The sequence below is a fragment of the Nymphaea colorata genome, chromosome 3 (genome assembly GCF_008831285.2).
Source record: "Nymphaea colorata isolate Beijing-Zhang1983 chromosome 3, ASM883128v2, whole genome shotgun sequence".
Taxonomy (NCBI): Eukaryota; Viridiplantae; Streptophyta; class Magnoliopsida; order Nymphaeales; family Nymphaeaceae; genus Nymphaea; species Nymphaea colorata.
The window spans coordinates 21,576,216-21,595,902 of NC_045140.1; the positions used below are offsets into that span (position 1 = coordinate 21,576,216).

The window sequence follows — 19,687 nt, forward strand, 5'->3', positions numbered from 1 at the left end:
GATACGAGAAGGGTGGGGTCCTTCTTGCTAGTTCTTATGATGAAACACTTCTCTAAAAACACAGCAGCTTCCTTTATTTTGCTGGAAAAAAAAATTATCATAGTCAAACTAACTTTTATGTGGTTTGGATATAATGTTAGGTTTGGAAGATGACAATTTTTCTTCGTTAGGACAGCCGGTAGCGGAGGTAGGTGTGGGCCACTTACCCAACCCACTCCTGTCAATATCAGCCACTGAAAAGTTTTATTGATAAGAGAGAACTAGATTAGGATTTATGTAATATTCATACCTCAAGTCAATGTCCTATACACGCCAAACCCAACTATAAAATTTTTTAATTATGCCATTGAACACAACTAGGGAAATTGTCTTGTGGGTAAACGTCCATCGTCAATGGATGAGATTTCCTTTGGATTTGTATTGGATATTTCTTTAGTATGACCTTCAAGTTAATATGACCTTCAAGTTAAGTCTAAGGTCACGTCATTCCGATGTGTAAAAGGAAATACTGGGGTAAACAATCTAATGTCTACTTGGGCATTCATAGACTCGTCAAAATCCGGCTAAGGTTGAAGTTAGAAGAGCCCATAGATCCAATTTTTCATTTATATACTAGAAAACACTTGCTTATCTTTTTATTGAGAAATGCATCTACCAAAAGTGAAGGTATGTTCATGAATGAAAGAAGGGCACCACATTGACTTTGTTGGATCTAATGTCATCTTGAGAAATACATTTACAATAAGAGTGATCTATACATGTTAGTTTTTTATCTTCTTTTTTACCCTATAGACCGCTAGCTAAGTCATTGGCCAGCCCTACTTGATATGGAGCGGGCTTGGGCTCGAGCCGGGCAGCAGCCTATAATTGCGACCCGAGCTTCATTCAAGAATCTAAACCCGAGCAGCAGCCTAGAATTTAAAAATATAAATATAAATATAAAATAATATATAAATGTAATTTAATCATAACAAAATATATATAATTATATATAAATATTAAAATATTAAATAAATATAAATTATCTCACTTAATTGAACTGAGTAGGGCCCACTCAAAAAGACCTAGCACTCAATTTCTAGGCTCAGGCCTAGGCCCAAGTCGGGGCCCGTTGGCGAGGCTTACTGCTTGTTGTTGGCTACGAACTTAAAAAACTTTGTTTTTTTTTTTTGGGCCAAATGGCTCCTTTCCCTTTCATTATGTGGAAGTGGCTGTCCCTTGACATGCAGTTTGAAACATAAGAATCGTCACGGCTGCTTGTGTTTTCTTAATGAAATTAAAATTGTCAAAAACTCTAGCCATGTTACATTTGAATTTTTTTTTTCTTTTAGGTGATCCATGGATACACAATTGGTCATCTTTAATCCATTTCCTTGACCCCGATTTTATTGTGTAGAGAATTATGAGCAGCTGGAAATTGACAAGGGATTGCATACAGAGTACATAGGCCTTGGTAGGAACCCGTCATTCTAATGCGGCCATTTTTTTCCCCTCTTGCTCTACCGAGCGCAGGATAGATGGGCAAGCGGGGTTGCATGAGGCATATTGTGACTGTTTCTGAATATTAACTTTTTGGTCGTTTTGTCACCTACGGTGTCCGCAGCTGGCGATGGGAAGGAGAGTGAGACGATAGGGACAGGAAGAAGGCCTGGAAGTGTCGGTTGCTGAGGGCCCAAAAGGCCAAGGGGATGCTGTATTTGAGACGAGGGGAAGATGGTAGGTAGGTGGGAATAAAGAAGTGAGACCTACAAAAATTAACAAAACCCATGTGATTCAAGAGGAGTGGGCCAAGAGAGTGAGAAGAGAAAGGAGTTAGCATCCTCAATTAAACGCGCCGACACTCTATAGGCCACGTGCATCCGTTAGTAAAGAGGAAAGGCGGCTCAGAATGAGGTGAATCACTATCCCGGGAAGGCTCTAGAGAAGAGGTTGTCGCCGGAAATATAGGCTAGACGCCGGAAAATCACCCTGAGAATTGCAACGAAACCCACGAACTTCCACTCTAAGGTTCTGTATACGTGGAGATCAAAATGCTTGGAGTATATAAGTGCAATATATTTGCTCTCTCAGTGGCTTTTATCGACCAGTGGGGAGCCAAAATCGGAGACGGCAGTTTCATAACCATAGACCTGCCCGTTCGATTTCCCGGCCTCTCTCCCCTCGCCTGAACCCAAATCGGAGCCAAAGTCCCTCGAGGAAAAAATGAAAAGAAGCAGTCTGCTGGTTTGGATGGGGGAGTAACGCCTCTGGAAAGGTGGCAGCTTCATTTCTTGGAATTTAAATGCGAAGGAGAGAGGCATTTTCCGGCATCCGCCGTCTACCACGTGCAGGGACCTACGGGGAAAATGTAGGGGGACTTCCCGGAATACTGGGGGCGTAACCAACAACCAGGAGTTGTAGAGAAACATGTAAATATGAATTAAATAGGATTCCATTTGAAGCTAGAAAAGCGGCAAACCACTCAATCCTAAAGTAGTCCCTTTTGGAGTCCGATTTGTAATAACCTTCTACAAATTTTAAAATACCCCAATTTTCAGTTAATTATTTTGGGCGCATAAATGTGCACGCAACTCCCTCTCCCTTAGGTGCATAAAGAACCGAAGAACGCTGACGCTGAGGTAGCTGAGTTATTAAGGGAGACAAGTTATGAAACCCTCTATTGAGAAGGGGAGGAAAGGACCGAAGAACGCTGAGGTAGCTGATTCTAGGAAAGCTAACTGACTGCAGGAATGCAAAATTGTTCTTCACCAAGAGAATGGTCATAGGAAGAAGCTAGCCATGGCCACGCGAGCTTCTGGACGTCACATAAACAACTTCGGCGAAAGGAGCCATTAGAACTCTCAAGTCCGCAGGTCGATTCTTGTACCGATTGTCTTTTCAACCTGCCTTTCTCTTGTATTCAAGAAAAGCAGGAGGAGCCTGACGGCCTGACGATGAAAAGATGGATCCGAGCTTCTGCAACGGAACGAAGTGATATAAATCAATAAGAAGTATTCAAAGACTTCATCCAAGCTGACGATGATCATGGCAAGCAAATCTAGCAATGAAATAGTCTTTCCACGACTTCCCTTCTTTTCATGAAAAAAGAAAAAGTCATAGATCAGAGTAAGTTTAGTATGGCCTCGCAATAAGGTCATCCTTTAAAGACAAGACAATTTTTCTCCGCTAAGGCAGCTGGAGAAATTCTCTTCTACAAATATCGGCTAATCTGCAATTAATGAGATTGATGGAACTTTCCCACTTGTTGAGTGTGGTAGAGGTAGAAAAACATGAAGCAGAAAGGTGGTTGATCAATATGCATGAATGGAACAGAAAAGGGAAAAGTGATAGTTTCGCAATAGAAATCCTCCTGGAAGCGTAAAAATTTAAAATTTGGTTCCGGGTTCAGACTGCTATTGTCGATCGAATTGCTGCTACAACTTGACTGAAATACTTGATCGAATTCCGCACATGGATTCTCTTTCCGATTGTCTTTTCAACCTGCCTTTCTCTTATATTCAGGAAAATCAGGGGGAAACTGACGGCCTCTGACGATAAAAGGATGGATTCAAGCTTCTGCAATGGACCGAAGTGATGTAAATTGATAAGAACTATTCAAAGTCTTCATTGAAGCTGATGATGATCATGGCAAGCAAATGTTCTGGGAAGCAATGCTCCAGCTTTCGGTAGGCAATTTCTGAGGTATTTAACGTGCATATTCAATTCTCCGTCTGCGTCATATTCAATTCTTCATCCAAAAGCATACCAGCTTCCTTTATTTTGCTAAAAAATATAGATATATATATATATATATATCATACGTCAAACTAGCTTTTATATGGTTTGGATATAATGTCAAGTTTTAAAAATGACAAATTTTCTTTGCTAGACAGCCACTAGGGGAGGTAGGTGTGAACTGGTGTGAGCGACTACCCACGCCGGTCAATACCAGCCCCTAAAAAGTTTTATTAAGAGAGAACTAGATTTGGGTTTATGTAATATCCATACCTCACGTCAATGTCCTATAGGCACCAAAGGTTACCGCCCCTTTAATAAAATTTTCTAACTACCCCGTTGAAGACAGCTAGGGAAATTGTCTTCGGTGTAAATGTCCAACCCCAATGGATGAGATTGCCTGTGGATTTGTATTGAAAATTTCTTCGGTATGACCTTCACGTAAGTCTAAGGCCACATCATTCTGACGTGTAAAAGGAAATACAGGGGTAAACAATCCAATTTCTGCCTTGGCATTCATAGACTTGTCATATATATGCTAGAAAACACTTGCTTTGCTTTTTATTGAGAAATGCATCTACCTACCACAAGAGAAGGTATGTTCATGAAAGAAGGGCACCACATTGTCATTTTGAGAAATACATTTACAAGAAGTGGTGATCTATACATGTTCGTTTTTTATCTTCTTTTTTACCCTACCGACCGCTAGCTAAGTCATGTGGCCAGCCCTACCTGAGAAGAAGCGGGCTTGGTCTAGGGCTCGTGCCGGGCAACAACTTATAATTGTGGCCCGAGCTACGTTCAAGAATCTAAACCTAAGTTTGGTCCAACCCAATTAACATTAAAAATATATTTTTAAATATAAAATAATATATAAATGTAAATCATAATAAAAATTATATAATTATATATATAATAAAAATTTAATAAAGTGGAGCCCACCCAAGCTGACTTGTCGCTCAATTTATGGGCTTGGGCCTAGGCCCAAGTCAGGCCTGACGTCCAGGCTTACCGCTAGTTGTTGGCTAGTGCGAGCATCCTTCCACCATGCATGCAAAAGACAGAACTTGTTTTTGGTTCAATGGCTCCTTCATCTTTCATGATGTAGAAATGGTTGGCCATTGACATGTAGTAGTTTGAAACATAACAATCACAATCGTTCACGGCTGCTTGTGTTTTCTTAAACGAATTTAAAATTGTCAAAAAAACTCTAGCTGTGTTACATTTGACTTTTTTTTTTCCTTTTGGGTGGGTAAACAATGTTCTCTTTAATCCCTTTTCCTTGACCCGGATTTTAATGTGTACATAATTATGAGCAGCTGGAAACAAGGAATTCCATATAGTTACGCAATGCATTGGCCTTGTCGGTTTCTCTTTTATCTTTTCTTTTCCTATTTTGCTTAAGGAGCCCAGTATAGATGGCCAAGCAAGGGTGCATGAGGCGGCATGTCTAGTCATATTTAATTATTGCAGTCCCCACTTTACTTGGAGGATGTGAGTTTGAGTAGAGCAGCAAGTGTGAGCAGTCTTCAGAAATATTGTGAAAGATTAATGTTTATTAAGGATGTCAATATATCTTATTCGGATTGGATATCTGACTTTAAAAAAAAATAGATATGAAAAAAAAATTAATTTCATAAAAAATAGAATCAGATTCGGATTTAAGAAACAAAATGACATTTGATCAGATTCAGATTTAGATAAACATAACATTTGGTCAGATTGGAATTCAGATCGGGGTTAGTTTTAAACAAATATCTTATATCTAATATCTAATGTTCTTGCATTTTAAAAATGGACGAGCTTTGGCTCAAAATTTGGTTTCAGAATTGGATATGAATATAAAAGTCAGCAGAGCGTAATTCAGATTTCAAATTCAGATTCATATATTCTTTGTCCAAATTTTAAATCTGAATTATCGTATTAATGTTTGAATATCCAAATAGACAAATACAATTAAAAGTATATCTAATTCGAATAGGATCCGTTGACATCAATTGTTTGGTCGTTTTGTCACCTACTCCTATAAAAAGGTGCCCGCAGGCAAGAACTCTGGCGATGGGAAGGAGAGTGAGACGATAGGGACAGGAAGAAGGCCTGGAAGTGTCGGTTGCTGAGGGGCCAAAAGGCCAAGGGAATCCTCACGAGGCGAAGGTGGTAGGTAGGTGGGAATAAAGAAGTGAGACCCACAAAAATTAACAAAACCCATGTGATTCAAGAGGAGTGAGAAGAGAAAGGAGTTAGCATCCTCAATTAAACGCGCCGACACTCGTGCATCCGTTAGTAAAGAAGAAAGGCGGCTCAGAATGAGGTGAATCACTATCCCGGGAAGGCTCTACAGAAGAGGTTGTCGCCGGAAATATAGGCTAGACGCCGGAAAATCACCCTGAGAATTGCAACGAAACCCACGAACTTCCACTCTAAGGTTCTCTTTGAATACCCTGGAACTAAATACTTGGACATCAAAATGCTTGGAACATATAAGTGCAATATATTTCCTCTCTCAGTGGCTTTTATCGAGCTGCAGGGAGGGAGCACTTAAACCAGTGGGAAGCCAAGATCAGAGAGGGGCAGTTTCATAACCATAGACCTGCCCGTTCAATTTTCGGCCAACCCTGCCCTCGCCTGAACCCAAATCGGAGCCAAAATCTCTCGAGGAAGAATTAAAAGAAGCACTCTGCTGGTTTGGATGGGGGAGTAACGCCACTTTATAAATCTGGAAAGGCGGCAGCTTCATTTTTTAGAATTGAAATGCCAAGGAGAGTGGCATTTTCCGGCATCCCCCGTCTACCATGTGCAGGGACCCGCGGAGAAAATGTAGGGGGACTTCCCGGAACACTGGGGACGGAACCAACAAAGAGGAATTGTAGAGAAACATGTAAATATGAATTAAATAGGATTCCATTTGAAGCTAGAAAAGTGGCAAACCACTCAATCCTAAAGTAGCCTCCTTTGGAGTCTGACTTTTAGTAGTAACCTGCTTCTACAGGAAAAAAAGTTAATGATTAAAAAAAGTTTTTTTTTTTTTTTTCTATACTACAATTCCATTCTTGCATATATTGTTTCTTGCAACTCTCACTTCTATTCTATGCACCTTTCGCTGCTGTCAGGCTGGTTATATAAGTACACAAATTTATGCACCATCCCATGTAATAGTCAGACTGACTCAGGTTATAAAAAGAAAATCTTTCTGTACAAAGATCAAAATGGTAATAGAAAAATTAGAAGTCAAAAAAATATTTCTTTTTATAAAATTTTAAAAATAGCCCAATTCTCAGTTAATTATATTGGGTGCATATATGTGCACGCAGCTCCCTCTCCTTTAGGTGCATAAAGAACCGAAGAACGCTGACGCTGAGGTAGCTGAGTTATTATGAGAGACAAGTTATGAAACCCGCTATTGAGAAGTAGAGGAAAATATAAAAGATTGAGGAATAGAAGAAAGTGTTGAAAAGATATTAAAAAGGCAAAACAATTAAAAAATGAAAAACTTTATTTCATTAAACATGCATCCATGATTCTTAATTACACAATGTAGAGAAAGTACTTAAATAGATAACATTCCCATAATCTTGGAAACTAAATCTAATTTTATGAAAAGATTTTATTTTTCATTATCATTAATTTTGATTTATCTTGTCATGATTCTTTCTTATTTTTCATTATCATTAATTTTGATTTATCTTGTTAGGATTCTTTCTTTGAATCTCTTTAGATACGACTTCCTTTCAAACTTACTACTTACATTCTCCCTCAAATTGGATGATGAATTTAAAAGTTTAAGTTTGCTGTTGTTCATTCAATCTCTTTGATGGTGATTCGGTGAGCCCAAATTTGTCTCATGAAGTTTTGCTTCAAAAGGATCAAGCCCTTGCTTTGAGGAAGAAGACATTGATCTCTTTGGTCTTCTCAAGTCATCTTTGGGCTTGAATCTTTTTCTCTTGCTTTTGTAAATGCCAAAGTTGAAAAAAATATAAAAGAAGCGAAACAAACAATTAAAAACTTAATTTTGTTAAATATGCATGGTTTTTCATCGTGTAAGACATCATAAATCTTAATTACACAACGCAGAGAAAGTGCTTAAATAAGTGACTTTCCTATAATTTTGGCAATGATAAGTTTGAAAACTAAATATAATTTTATGAAAAGAATTTATTCTTTTTATCGTTAATTTTGATTTATCAGATTCTTAAAAATGATTGAAGGACGCAGAGGTAGTTGAATCTACCAAAGCTGACTGCCGGAATGCAAAATTGTCCTTCACCAAAAGCATGGTCATAGGACGGAGTTGGCCATGGCAGTGCGAGCTTCTGGACATCACCTAAACAACTTCGCGAAAGGTGCCATTATAACTGTCAAGTCCTCACGCCAATTCTTGTACCGATTGTCTTTTCAACCTGCCTTTCTCTTGTACTCAAAGCAGGAGGTGCCTGACGGCCTGACAATGAAAAGATGGATCCAAGCTTCTGCAACGGAACTAAGTGATATAAATTAAATAAGAACTATTCAAAGACTTCATCGAAGCTGGCGATGATCATGGCAAGCAAATCTAGCACTTCCCTTACTTTCATGAAAAAAAAAAATCATAGATCAGAATAAGTTTTGTATGGTCTCACAATAAGGATATGCTTTAAAGATAAGACAGTTTTTCTCCGCTAAGACAGCTGGGGAAATTCTCTTCTGCAAATATCGGTTAATCTGCAATTAATGAGATTGATGGAACTTTCCAACTAGCTGAGGGTGGTAGAGGTAGAAAAACATGAAGCAGAAAGGCGGTTGATCAATATGCATGAAGGGAACAGAAAAGGGAAGAGTGACATAGTTTTGCAATTGAAATCCTCCCGGAAGCGTAAACATTCAAAATTTAATTCCGGGTTCAGAATGATATTGACATTCAAAATTTAACTATTGACGATCGAGTTGCTGCTACTACTTGACTGAATTACTGATGCTACATCTGAAATGCATCAACCCATTGTGACTGTCCCTGAACAATGACTTCTTGGCTCCTTTTGTCGCCTACTCCATATAAAAAGTTGACATATATCCTGTGAGATACAACTGCATGCCTACGACACCAAATGTCTCTCATCAGCTGCGGGAATGCCAGTTTTCCAACTCAGATCGAATATGTTTGGAGTTATAATTTTCTAGGAGTTGGTGCAATATGGGTAACGTAGGAAGCAAAAAGTTGAATGTTTGATGGAAATAAAGACAATCACAAACAGAGAAGAAACGGGACGGGAATCCCATCTCTGGCATGTTTGCATTGGAAAAAATTCAAAGTAGAAATTGTATCCCATGAGCATAAACATTTTAGATTTGAAACTTGAGAATGCTATGCACCGTCGGTCTCGCTGTCTCCTCATAAAACACAACTGGCACCGGTGACGACCATCACAGTTGTAGCTTTTGTGGTGAAGCGATCACCAGTATAGATCTATCGCTACTTACACAGCCATCCTCAAGAGTACCGGCGAAATAACTCACCGCTATAGCCTGGGTGTCCTAACTGCGTCCTAAATCACTCAGGCTTTTCTATTTTATTGCCGCACTCGAGTTACATCGAGTCGAGTCGAGTGCGCACTGGACATAGGTGCGGCTCCGATTCACACCGAGCCTAATTAGAATGTCATATTACTAAATTACTATGCAATACAATTATTCAAGTATGTTGTATACATTAATAACTTAATAATTGTAATAATAACATGTACATGCTTATTCTGTTATATAAATAATAAATTAATAATAATAATAATAATAAATACCCTCAAGGTACCGTTATGAGTACCGGCGATAGTAATCACCTGTACCAGTAGGTACCGCAAAAGAGCAATTGCTACGAACGCCATAGATTTAGTCCTCATAATAACACATAGCTACGACATTCGAACTCGATCTTGAAGAGGATCAGCGTCTTCCTCACTTCCCTGATCGCTCTTATTAAGCCCTCGATCATAGAGAGAACTGATTCGAAAATCGGCTCCACCATTTTTGCTTTTTCCTCAACTTAATTCGCCGCTTTTGCCAATCCAAGCGGTCGTCACTAACTCCTCTAAAATCTCGCTAATGGGGAATTCAGCCGGATTAGAAATATCGCGTGGTTTTAAAATCTTAGGTTTCAATGAGCTTCTTTAGCATTCTCTCTCTACCTTTACCTGTCAGACCCTCCCCCTTCTGATTTGCCCAATTTGAAGTTCATGAATTTCAAAAGAGATCCTAAATTATCAAAGACAAAGATCTGCAGTGTAATAGTCCAAAATATAAAATCTCAAACCCATAGTTTTTACAGTAAAGGTGAGGATTTGAGATCCACGTTGGAGCAGATGGTGAAATCTATCACTGGATTCCAGCTATCATGGATTTGGGAGGAATTGATATCCGTGGAGAATCCAACCCAACTTTAAGGTTTTACCTTTTTATTTTGTAATTTTTAAATCAACTTTCAACATTTGAAAAATTGTTTTCAAAATCGTGATTCAGCCCAAATATTTAAGTTCTATTAACTTGGTTCAATAAAAGTTTTTTAAATAAAATACTCTTTATATTTTAAAGAACTCTTTTGATTGAATGCCGACATTGACAAACATTGGCATCGAGGAACTTCTCATTTCAGCAGTCAAACATTTCCTCGAAATTAGTTAAGAAATACTTTTAAAATATCTAGTAAATCAAGGAAAAAACTAATATAAAATGACTCATCCGGCCAAAGCAGCACCATTTTAATTTACAATAAGTAGAAGACGTTAAGTTACATGTTAGCACCATCGGCCTTCTTGACTTGGTCTTGACACTCACCCAAAGGGTCAAGACATCTTCAATTCATCATAGATGACATCTCTTAGGCCCTCGAGATTGATTGCCAATCTTCCCAGAGCATTTTCTGAAGTCAATTTTTTCCAAGCAATGCAGCATGCATATGCTCGACCCCCCGATCGAAGGAGATCAGCAATAGTTGAGCCCACTTACCTTCCGCTTGCCCTCATTCGGGGAACACTGCAAGACGACGGAGTGGGTGTTTCCGGTGTTGGTGAGCTAGACCCAAACCGGTGAACAGGGAGATCCCAGGCCTAGCCGCCGCCGATGAAGACGAACCGGGAGCCATCTTAGCTCAGCCTGCCACAGCGAACAGCCAACGGGCCCAATGCAGATTAGCATCAGAGGACAGTGAGTTCAGGGCTGGGACGGACCGTATCGAGCTTCATGGGTAATTGGGTTAGGGATGCTGGCCGGCTTGGGGAAAATAACTTGTAATGGCCTTAACCTCCCGTGAGATTTTAAGCTAGGGGAGATCCTTGGGTGTAGCATAGGGCTCAGCAACGCCTCGGCAGCCTCTCGACCACTCTCGGCAGGCCGACCCTATAAATTGGAATCAGAGCAATCACCTAGCAAGCAGCGAGCTATGCTGTTGGGAAGATACTGTATATCCAAACAGTGGAAGAGATCAAGAAATCTCAGTTTCTTTAGTTCATGTAAAGAATCCGGGCAGCCTTTCCAGTGATGTGCATGCAGACAGCCTCAAGACCTCTTAACTTGATCAACCTACAGATTTCCTCAAGCAACTCACTTAAATCGTGGCAGTTAGTAATGCTCAGCTTCTACAGATCGTGGCCCTAATTTTCAGGCCAGCTTCATGAAAACTCTACATGTTGTTACCTTTGCCAAACGAGCCCGGGGCACTGGATAGTCTTAATTATTAGACAAGAAATTTCAAGTTCACATCTTCTTTAGGAATGTGAAACGTTACTTTGCTAAGCACATGCTCAAAAGGCCTCCATAGATAAGCAGTATCCTCATCACATACAACTGCTCTAAGACATTTCAACTGTGTCACCGATGTAGGCACTTCCCTCAGGCCTAAGCACCATCTCATATCAATTCTTTTCAAATGCTGCAACTGGCCGATGTTGTCTGGCAAGCTCTCAATGCTCGAGCAATGAGACAGATCCAAGAATCTGAGGCTTCCAAGTTCACATGAAGAATCCGGAAGGCCTTCCAAACTTGAACAAGAGTGTAACCTTAGGACCTCTAATCTTCCTAATCCACCTATTCCCTCGGGCAGTTCAACTAGATCAGGGCAATTTGTTATGCTTAGTTTCTGTAGATTGGTAAGACTGCATAATCCAGGAGGCAATGTCTCTACACCGTGGCAGTAGTCCAGTTCTAGCTCCGTTAACATTGGAAAGATGCTATGAATATCCCAATGAATGACTTGACTGACCTCACAGAGCACCATTACTAGCTTCTGCACTGTCTGCATTGCTTGTGTAAAAGTAGAAAGAGGAGGGATTGATATTTTCTCCAGTCTTATTCTGTGGAGATTCTTCAGGGAACCCAATGCAGACAGGCCGTGTAATTCTGCAGGGCGTGCGCTGTGGTTTGCACAAATCAAAACCTTGAGGTTTTCCATTTTCTCCAGAAATGGAGGTAAGAAATACGAGTCAGCTGAGAAATTCAGGATCAAGACCTCAGCATGAGGAAAAGGTATATCAAACCAGTTCCCGGGACCCATTTGACCTGCATACAGACAAAACAGGATTATTATCTATCATTTGAATTTGAAAACTCAGTGAAGTTGGGCCAAGGTTGCTCATCCTTACCAGTGAGGAAGGAAACAATCTCAGCCAGGGATGCTTGTTCCTTCTGTCGCTGCGAGATTTTCAGAAGATCTCCTTCACTCAAGATAAGCCTCGTCGCCGGATGGCCATTGTTCACACGGCTGGTATAGATTGCCAATTCTCTCAGCAGGTCATGCTGAAAAACAAAGAGGTCACTGAAGCTCCCATCTACATCCCCAGCCTCACTCCTGCAAAGACCGTGAAGATTACGTTCAATATAGAAAAAAAACAATTTAGATCTAAAAACTACACAAAGGCAGACATTTACCTTGTTCTCTCAACAAGTGTAACAAGGTTTCTGCTGGCAAGTTCAAGCAAAACAACATACGCATCATCCTCAGTTAAGCCATGGATTTCGACCCACATATCAATGAGAGAAGCTGCAGGAATCTTTTCATCTTCCGGAAAAGTACCCAGGTCCATGAAACACTCTGTAAGTATTTTACTCAAGGAGTTTAAGCTGCTGCTCAAGCATCTCAGGAGATCGTCATGCATCTCAAAGATTTGATTTCCTTGCTGGAGCATCTGTGCTGTCTTGCGCCATTTTCTGACAGGTTCCTGCCTCAGTGAGCCTCCAATTACTTTTAGTGCCAGTGGCAGACCTTTGCAACCTTTCACTATCTGCAGTGTGACGAATAGGTAGGTCATAACTTTTTGAAAGGAAATATGAACACCACTAATTTACACACAAGAACACATTTCTCTTAATTGAGAAAAATCATGTATGTAGATGCATGTTAAATTGTACAAGGTCTAATAGAACACGGGCGTCAAGTCTAACAGCTAAAGCATGGAAAGAAATGAAAAAAGCATTTATAGTTATGCACGTATACTTAGATGTGGATTCTTGTGCATAAATTTAACAAAAAAAAAAACCGAACACTATGTGAACTTTTACCTGTTCCATCTGTTCCAGAAGCTCATGATCCAACTTATCAAGGGCTTGATCAGGGACGAAAGCTGATTGACAGAAGAGATCCCTGGCATCTTCTTGTCCCAGCATTTGTAAAGGATAAACTACATCAAGACCTTTAAAATTGATTCTTGATGTGACTAGTGTTTTTAAGCCCATCTTCCTGAATACAAGCCTCTGGAGTACTGATTCAGACCAAACATCATCTAAAAGCACTAGAGCAGGTTTTTGCTTTCTGTTGCTCAGACTGTCTGTTAACTGATCGATTGCATCATTCTCAGTAATAAAATTAGGTATGCAACTGGCATTGACCAGCTTTGCCCACAGTCTTTGATATATCTCTAGCAAGTTTGGCGTCTCAGAGACTGTAATGAAAACAATCTCTGCGAATGCAGCTGGAAATTGAAAAGGAGAAAGAAATTAGCATCACTGAACTTCACCACAGTCGTTTTCTTGCCTATTTGAAGGCAAGATGAAATATAAGTTTGCTGAAGCGACAAAGTACTGCACCCCACAACCTATGGCACAAAAGTGTCTATAAGCATTTTTAAACTAAGGTGAACACCTACATTATCCTAAATGGAGCCTTCTAAATATAGGAGAAAGTATCACAAGAAGTAGGGGACATTATTAGATTCGGGGGCACCTAAGTAATTGAGAAAGACATCCGAAAGAAAAAAAGTTGCAAAGCAGGTGAAACTTTTGGAAAGTAGTCAGACCCCTCCAGGGCTTATTACTTTTCCTGAATATTTTGCCTTTAGAGTTGCAAGGCAGGTGAAATTTAGCCTGAAATATTTACCTCTGTTTGTTTTCGTGGTGCATGAGTGGGTGAAATAAAAGTTAGACCCAATGCACCCAAAGCAATCAGACACAAACAATGAGGAAGTCCAGGATTTTCTTCACCGCCATACAAGATTTAAGCCTTGTATTGAGTGAAGAAAGTCGGAGGGGTAGAGTTCTGACATTCCTCACCTGATTTTAGGAAGTACACCCTGGTAAATGTGGCCCTGTGAAGCAGAGCCTAAAGTAACCAATCACAATGGCCATTAAGTACATCTTCAAAGTCTTTTCTGTGCTCATCAAATTTCCCAACGCCCCCCCCCCCCCCCCCCCCAACCACACACAAAAAAAAAAAAAACACACACACACACACCCACCCACCAATACAGATAAAAGCAACACACCCAATGTTGGTGCTTATTAAATGACTACAGATAGAGGTAAAATTTTATTCCAAATAACAAGATTTTACACTTTTAAAGCATGTAAAATAAAATATAAACAGAAGCCTCCTAAACCATTAATTTTGTTGCTAGGGCTACTAATATGCAATTAGACATGTAGATTTATAAAAGCTTAAACTTGCAATCACATGATTCATGTCTAAGATGTCCAGCCAATATATAGAAGACATCAGCGGAAATTGTACCTTGTACTTTGTTATCTTGACAGAGCTTTGTTGCCAAGGTCGTCTTCCCGCATCCTCCGGGTGCACATATTCCAATAACATTGACATTGTCAAAGAGCAGCTTCCTCTTTAACTCTTCCAGAGGAACACTCAAACCAACAATTTTGCTTGGAAGCTGGGGCATTGAATTTGAGTAAGCAAACTTTCCACTACGAGAAGTAGAGTTCATGCCCAAGCTACTTAATTCCGTGTACAGCCTCTTTGCCTCTGCCATCATCTGTTTTGTATCCACCCATATTTCGGCCTGCATATTCATACTTGTAAACCTTAGCAACTGTGCATCTAAGTTCATTAATTTCTTGGCATACATGTACCTCTTCCAGATTTTCCAATTTGGCAGCATGGAACATTTATTGATCAAATGTTTGCCGTATTCCAAACAATCTAATAGTTCAGTCATGTTTTCTCGTCTTCGAACTGTTGCCTTGTCATCCAGTTTGGTATCCCTTAACTCCTCATCTAATCGTTTAACCTCCAATACTGTAACTTGTAAAGTTTCTACAGTCTTTTGCAACCGATGAAAGCAGTCACGGAAGTTCATAGCGGTCTCCTCTCCCTCTAGAATAGCTTTCAGCAGCTCTGCAACTATAACACCAACTACTGCACCGTTGACTAAATCAGACATACCAGCACAGTGGAGTAAGAATGACGTACTCCAGACCAGAGCTCCGAGTAAGTAGTTAAAGAAATGTACCTTGGTGTAGTGTATTTCTACAGAGAATCTAGGAAGCCCTCCAACTTCTTGTTTATGACAATTACAATTTTCCTTTGCAGGCTTGGAATTTCTTCTTTGCACTACCTTTGTTCAAAAATGGTTTATCAATTCCAAACCAAATAAAGCTTTAGCCTTTAAACTGTAAGAATCTAGGTCGTCCCTCTTTTTGGCTTACATTTTTCCAATCCTTGGCATAAACTGATGACCCTTTTGCAGTAGTCACTCAACTAGATTTGCAGAAACTTCTGCAGATAAGAGTAACAAGAATAATATTAAAAAAAAACATCAGTTAAAACATTTGGAGAGAAAGCATGGACACCCACATGGACAGAGGAAACAAATATAATTGAAATGGAAGTAATTCAGAGGCTTAACACACCAAGACATGGAGGCAAAAGAAAAACCAAAATCACTGTACCATTCTGAAGCAAAAGACTCGAGTCTCACATCACAAAGGGGAAAATTACACATATAAAATAAAGAACAAATTACTGAACTATCTTCACCAACCAACTTCTTCAAAGTTTTGTTATACTCAAAGGCCTAATTACAGGGAAGGACCACCAAATTATAGGTCGCAGATACAAATTTTAGTATTCAAAACTCAAAAGGTAAATGATCAAGCAGACAATTAATTTAGTTTTGCTAGGAACCAGAAGTCAACTACTGAAACAGAACCTGAAACATGTACCACTCGTTTACAAACATGCACTATATTTTGCAACTATCAACAAAGTGAAAAGCAAGAAAAGGAAAAGCTAAACACCAACTGTTGCAAAGATGGACTACTAAAATTCTAAAACCACATGCAAACCTTTCATTCGTTCCTCAAATCAGTGACCAGTGACGGAGCCAGAAATTTAAATCATAGGTTGGACCAATACATGTTAAAATAACACAGATACACACATAGATAGACACGTGAAACACATGCGCGTGCACACTCTTATTTATACTTAAATTTCTTGCTAATTACTTATAACTTAAACATGGTAGAAAAATTACTTATGAATTAAACCACTCAATTCTCATAAGCACGTTTAGTTACGTTTGAGCGTGATACAAAAATACAAATAGAAACTAACCATAATCGAGAAAATTTAAGATATGCGAAAAATATGGCATGCATCAACCCATGGAAAGTAGCAAATCAAAAGGGGCTTTTCAGCAAGGTGTAAGAATAAAACAAGGGCGAGCTTCGGCATGGTGAATAATTCGACTATATACTAAGTCACCAAGTGTAAAAGTGTAACAAATTTATTCAATGTTTGCACCGACGAGGGTGAGTAACATGTCACCAAATTAAGAACGTAAAAAACCAAAGAAAACAAGATCGATAATAACATTAACAAGCCCTAAGCAGTACACACTAACAAAAATGAGAACGGAAAAACCCCCGAATCAACACATGCCAACAGAAAATAAGAACACAGAACAAATAAGCAACCGAAAAATTTATGTTAATCAATCTACAGGGAGAAATGAAACCCTAATCAGTACATAATGACAAAAAGCCCCCAACCGTTTCCATGCACCAACCAGTTTTCTACTCAGCTTACCAAATCACCACCTACTTCGTGAGTAACAATGATCCGCATTTCAGAGGACTAACCCATCGAACTCTTGGTTTTTCATTTTAGGTTTTTCAATTTCATTCTATTATGTATGTAACTTTTACAAACTCACAGAGAAAAAGAACCCTAACCTGCTAACCAAACGATGAAATCTAATGATAAAATCAAAGCCACGGGTCGGGGGGAGAGGGGGTGTGAAATGGATACCCGAGTCAGTGGAGGGGTGGGTGGGGAAGACGGGGGCGAGAGAGAGGGAGGGAGAAAGGGTTTTGTCCGGGGAGGGAGGAGGTTGGGGAAGAGAGAGAGAGAGAGAGACGGGAATTCAGGGAGGGCAGTTTGATTACCGTAGAGCTGCCCATTCAATTTGCCGACACCCTGCCCTCACCTGGCCCCAAACCGTTGACCAATGGAATTAACAAAGAAATGAAGATCAAACTAAGCATTTCTTCTGAACACCAAAACAACGCCAACGGTCTGGCACGAGGGCATCCCCAAAAACCATTGACGAAGACAATTAGATGACACCAGAAAAAGTGTAAGTACTCGCCTCACTTGGTCTTCTTAATGTGGCGTCATCCCTCGAGAAAGAATGAAAACAAGCAGTCCCCTGGTTTCACTTATAAATCGGCAAAGTCAGCAGCGTGCTTAGGAATCTACCGAAGGAGAGTAGGAACGAGCAGGGAAGATACAGGGGCGTCCACCACCTTTTCTTCCATCCCCCTTCGGTTCTGTATATTATCGCCTTATCGGTAGGTTGTAGACTGATTTTTAATATTAAGTGAGAAAAGCACGTCGTTTGCATCCTCATAAAAAAAAAAATTATATTTATATTAATAGGCCGTGGGGGTTGCTTTTTGCCATCCTCATAAAAAAACTGATTTGACAAGTGTTACTTCCTAACGTTTGGAATGCAGCTTCTACACGCGCACATCGAAGCCTCTCTCTTGCTCAGTTCAGCCGGCGACGGCGTCCGGCATGGGAGTTTCTGTCTCGTTTCCTGCTGGTTCCTTCTCTGTCTGCCTCATCCGTGAAGAAATTACCCCGTTGGCCTTCCAGAATTGGTGTTTTTGTTCAACGTTTGTTTTTCTTTTCATTGAAGACCGAATTGGAGGTTGTCACTTGCTAGCCAACTTACCTCAAGCCGTCTTTGGAACGCTCAAGCACCCTGGTCAGCACGCCTTGTTTCCTCAAAATATTCCTCCTGTAATCTTTGAGTAGTGTGTTCGTAACGCTCAAGCACTAAGATTTGAAAATCCTGTATTTTACGTATCCATGCGATCGAGTCCTTGGTCGAAAATATGCATTCCTGACCCGCACGCAAGATGTTTCACAGAATGCGCGACAGAAGTTAATGCTAAAATCAAGACATATGGAGGCATGCATATAATATGGACCAGTAATTCACATTCAACAGTACCCAAAACTGGATCTGTCTTTCCATTGAAAAGAAAAGAGTAATCACTAAGCTGCTGCCACAGCGGTTGCATCTATGGCTGATGCAGCCGTCAACCATAGAGCTGATGCATTGCCAAAGATAAGAGTTTAAGAACGTGGCGATAATCATATGCTAATGGGAAATGCAACAGTTAGAGAAAGTAAGGATAATAATAGCATTACAAAAAATTGAAGTGATTGTTCTAGATTCTCACCCCTTGATTATACTTGGAGAATAACTGTATCATCGCCATAAGTAAAGGTCTGGATACCACCACCATCGACTCCGATGGTGGTCCTCCATGGTGTAAAACCATGAAAGAATCACTTTATTAGCTTCTTTTTTATTTTCTCAACATCCAGCAGTGAATCTGCTTTAGTGGTGAGATTGGGGTTAGCGTGCTAGGATCGCGATTTGGACGTGGAGATGGGATCAGCTGGCAAATAGAAGGTGGCCAAATCGAAGCTTATCTGGCCAAGCTAATTAGCATTTATTCCTGCAATAATTTAGAGGGAAACTTCCCTTGTTTTCCCGATAGATCAGAGTCAGCTTTCTATGGTTTGGAAATAAGGTTACGCTGGACCATATACAGCTGGGGAAATTGTCTTGTGCATTGAAAGTCTGTCCCCTGTGAATGAGATTTATGCATGGCTTCAATAATATGATCAATGATGGCAACTTGCATTGAGCGTTTCTATGGTATGACCTTCATTTCAATTAAATGACCATATCGCCTAAGATGACGTCTTAGTTTATGGGTGTGATCTACTTAGTTTATTAATTAGCAAATAACAAGCCTAAAGTCAGACCATCCTAATGTGTAGTTAAAGGAAATCTTTAGGCAACATCATAGTTCAAAATAGATGAATTGTGTAGCTTCAACTTGGACCGTTAGATTGGGGTAGTTGCTTTCAACACCCGAAAACAAAGGGGGAAACAATCCAATTTCTGCTCTATGCGCGTCCATAGATTCAGATTCACATATGACTTTTCTTTGTTCATATTTCGAATCTATGAATATACAAAAAGACAGGAACAGTTCAATTGACATCCCTAATACTTACTTGAAATCCGAAAAGGTAATGCTGAGGGAGAGCTGCTTACCGTCATGCATAGCCTTTTAGAAAAGACACCAAGTATACTCCTGTCCCACTTGCGCCCTGACCCACTTTTAAGTCCCACTTTTAAGTGGTACTTGGCATGCACAAATGTTTGTGGATAATGCATTCATATACAAACCTGTGCAT

The 19,687-nt window shown here is 39.9% G+C and overlaps 2 protein-coding genes across 13 annotated transcripts; one reads left to right on the forward strand and one right to left on the reverse strand.

Annotated features, from left to right (window-relative positions):
* Nucleotides 1-10,327: 10,327 nt before the first annotated feature.
* On the reverse strand, nucleotides 10,328-17,536 carry LOC116250649 (putative disease resistance protein At5g47280). Of its 12 annotated transcripts, none has more exons than XM_050076666.1 (8): nucleotides 17,350-17,536; nucleotides 15,607-15,676; nucleotides 15,411-15,511; nucleotides 14,678-15,313; nucleotides 13,234-13,643; nucleotides 12,604-12,956; nucleotides 12,318-12,523; nucleotides 10,328-12,234 (listed from the first exon to the last, which is right to left on the reverse strand). In XM_050076666.1, the coding sequence occupies exons 4-8, from the start codon at nucleotides 15,255-15,257 to the stop codon at nucleotides 11,414-11,416; spliced, it is 2,370 nt and encodes a 789-aa protein (XP_049932623.1). In that variant the 5' UTR covers nucleotides 15,258-15,313; nucleotides 15,411-15,511; nucleotides 15,607-15,676; nucleotides 17,350-17,536; the 3' UTR covers nucleotides 10,328-11,413. The 12 variants fall into 12 exon arrangements, with proteins under 12 accessions (XP_049932623.1, XP_031480312.1, XP_031480308.1 ...); XM_031624452.2 differs by having other exon boundaries at nucleotides 14,678-15,316; XM_031624448.2 differs by having other exon boundaries at nucleotides 14,678-15,328.
* A 17-nt stretch (nucleotides 17,537-17,553) lies between these two features.
* Nucleotides 17,554-18,372, forward strand: LOC126409894 (uncharacterized). The gene is made up of 2 exons (XM_050076668.1): nucleotides 17,554-17,754; nucleotides 17,920-18,372. Exons 1-2 carry the CDS (start codon nucleotides 17,570-17,572, stop codon nucleotides 18,221-18,223), a joined length of 489 nt encoding a protein of 162 aa, XP_049932625.1. The 5' UTR covers nucleotides 17,554-17,569; the 3' UTR covers nucleotides 18,224-18,372.
* The last annotated feature ends 1,315 nt before the right edge of the window (nucleotides 18,373-19,687 follow it).